Raw genomic sequence first — 2,500 nt, 5'->3', positions numbered from 1 at the left:
ACTACTTGACTGCCCAAGTCCACAAGTGAGGTCAGGCTGAACACCAGGTACATTGAGACGAAGGCGTACTATCATTTGGGAAAAAGAAGCTTGGGGTTGGCATTTGTGAATACTTTGTGATCAATTTTTTCTTGCAATTAGGTTAATTATACGCAGTTCATATTTATGTACATGGCTTTTAGTAAAGGCAAGCACCAATAAATGAAAAAACAAAAAATATTATATAAAGTTGAGGAAAAAGAATTAACAAAATATATCCAGTAACCTAATCTTATCAACATTATCAAGAATATAAACAAAGACTCCATTACGTGACTCCTCAGACTTACGGCACTAACGACGGATGAAATATCTTCGTCTTCACCAAATTTCCCACTAAAAATGGGGATTGAAATGGCCAGATAGGAAATGATGGAACCAAAGTAGTCAAACATATATCTTGTGAAGTTCAAAATTATCTGAAATGATAAAATTTGCATTTGTATATTGCAACACCAATCCTTATGATCTTTCAACCTGATTTTCTAACAAGAAGATGAAAAAATTCAGTTTCATATATACTATTCAGTTTGACTTTTCAGACTTCACACTCAAAAATCATAATAAATCTAAATGCAAGTAATTTACAACAATTTCTCACCTATACCTTCTAACATCAATGCTCATCAGCCTTCTCCTTACCTGTCTATTGAAGAGCCTCTGCTGTGCTCGCACTAAGATGTCCAAAGCTCGGTTTGTCTTGCAAGATTCAACTGGCCCAGAGACGTGGAAGGCTATTGATTCGGAATTCACACGTACTTGCATATGCTTAAACCTATGGTGAGTGTTGAAGCAAATACATATTAGTCTTTTCTTATGTAACAATACATAAAAAAAAAAAAAAAAAAAGGTGGGACACTCCATATGCATCATCAACTATGTAACTTACATAAACAATTTAATCAAGAGCTTTAAAAGAAGGGGCAAATAGAATGAGGAGGGGATGAGAAAGAGCTATACAACCTAATAGTTGTTTAAAATGCAAGCCTCACCTGAAATCTCCCTCGCATTTTTCTTGCTTCATGACAAACTTCACGATGGGAGACATGACGATGCGGTTGACTATTGTGCCGACAAAAAAGAAGGCGTAGATGCTGACTGGGCCAAGCCATCCTGTTCTGCTCATGGGAGAAAATGATATAATGAACCAAATTTGATAGTATGCAGAAATAAAAGTCTCTGATTTATATATGGCAATGCATAACATGAAAGTCATTCTACTTGTAATCTATTCTAATCATTAGCTTGACATAGAATCTAAAAACAAAATACATACAACTCACCCTACATAAGTTTTATAAGTGTAATAGCCAATCTGAAATGGTGCTATTATAACCTTTGTTGTTATTGTTGCCAATGACGAACACAATTTGTCAACGTCCTGGGTCATGCGCTGGTCTCTGAGAGGCAAAGGGACGCAAAAAAATAAATATCTTATTAAAGAAAAGAAATGAAGAAAAAGAAGAAAAATCTTATATGAAAACATTTGTTAGCATATCCTAATATAAGAAGAAAGGAAAGAAAGAAAAGAAAAGAAAAAAAAGAAAACAAAAGGAAAAGAAAAAATGTATACACTATATTTTCAAATATGTCAAGTAGTGTAGTAAACTTTGAAAACTTATAAGAACATCATAATGCTTTGACATTGAGCATTCGAAAAAGCATAAAAAAACAACAACAACTTACAAGAAAAATATGCAAACCTAATAAAACAAAACAGACAAATAAAATAAGGCAAAGAGAAAGAAAGAAAATGACAATTATTTCCTTCTTTCAACTCGTTACTCACGGGTTATCAACATTAGAATCAAGAACATTGAGCGTGTAGTAGTTGATCCCTGAGAAGTAGAGGCGATGGAGAGCTCTATCAAGCAGTTGTCTCCAGGTGATGTATAATACGCTGTTGATATACAGCTTTACGCTTATCACCTGGCAAATCAGACTCTTATGAAGCACAAACATATCATCATCAGGGTACGAGTTATACAACGCCTTCTCCCACAACAACATTGGACTTCACACTTTGAGGCTGATTTGCATATGATCTGTGCCCTATTAGTAAAAATGAAGGTAATACAATCTTCCTTTTTATCATAATCATATAAGAAAATTTCCCTTTTTGTCAATGTAAAGATGTATTTATGTATGTATGTATGTATGTATGCATATATATATATATATATATATATATATATATATATATATATATATATATATATATATATATATATATATATATATATATATATAAAACAAACACAAAACATGTAGCTATATAAGAGATCAGACATAAAAAATATATATATATATATATATATATATATATATATATATATATATATATATATATATGTATATATATGTATATATATGTGTGTATGTGTGTGTGTGTGTGTGTGTGTGTGTGTGTGTGTGTGTGTGTGTGTGTGTGTGTGTGTGTGTGTGTGTGTGTGTGTAAATT

At 32.1% G+C, this 2,500-nt stretch overlaps 1 protein-coding gene across 4 annotated transcripts in view; it reads right to left on the bottom strand.

Annotated features, from left to right (window-relative positions):
* The window catches only part of LOC113802455 (lysosomal cobalamin transporter ABCD4), a 28,594-nt gene that overhangs the window by 9,408 nt on the left and 16,686 nt on the right, over window positions 1–2,500 (bottom strand). For all 4 annotated transcript variants that reach the window (XM_070128642.1, XM_070128641.1, XM_070128640.1 and 1 more), the window contains exons 4-9: window positions 1,829–1,968; window positions 1,323–1,439; window positions 1,032–1,157; window positions 682–814; window positions 330–458; window positions 1–68 (exon numbers count right to left, since the gene is read on the bottom strand). The exon at window positions 1–68 is cut by the window's left edge and continues 88 nt beyond it. In XM_070128642.1, coding sequence (XP_069984743.1) covers window positions 1–68; window positions 330–458; window positions 682–814; window positions 1,032–1,157; window positions 1,323–1,439; window positions 1,829–1,968 — 713 coding nt within the window. The remainder of the gene's footprint in view (window positions 69–329; window positions 459–681; window positions 815–1,031; window positions 1,158–1,322; window positions 1,440–1,828; window positions 1,969–2,500) is intronic.

This window comes from Penaeus vannamei, chromosome 13 (assembly GCF_042767895.1).
Source record: "Penaeus vannamei isolate JL-2024 chromosome 13, ASM4276789v1, whole genome shotgun sequence".
Classification (NCBI taxonomy): Eukaryota; Metazoa; Arthropoda; class Malacostraca; order Decapoda; family Penaeidae; genus Penaeus; species Penaeus vannamei.
Note: the sequence above shows the minus strand (reverse complement) of the source record. Positions and strands in the feature narration are given on the sequence as shown.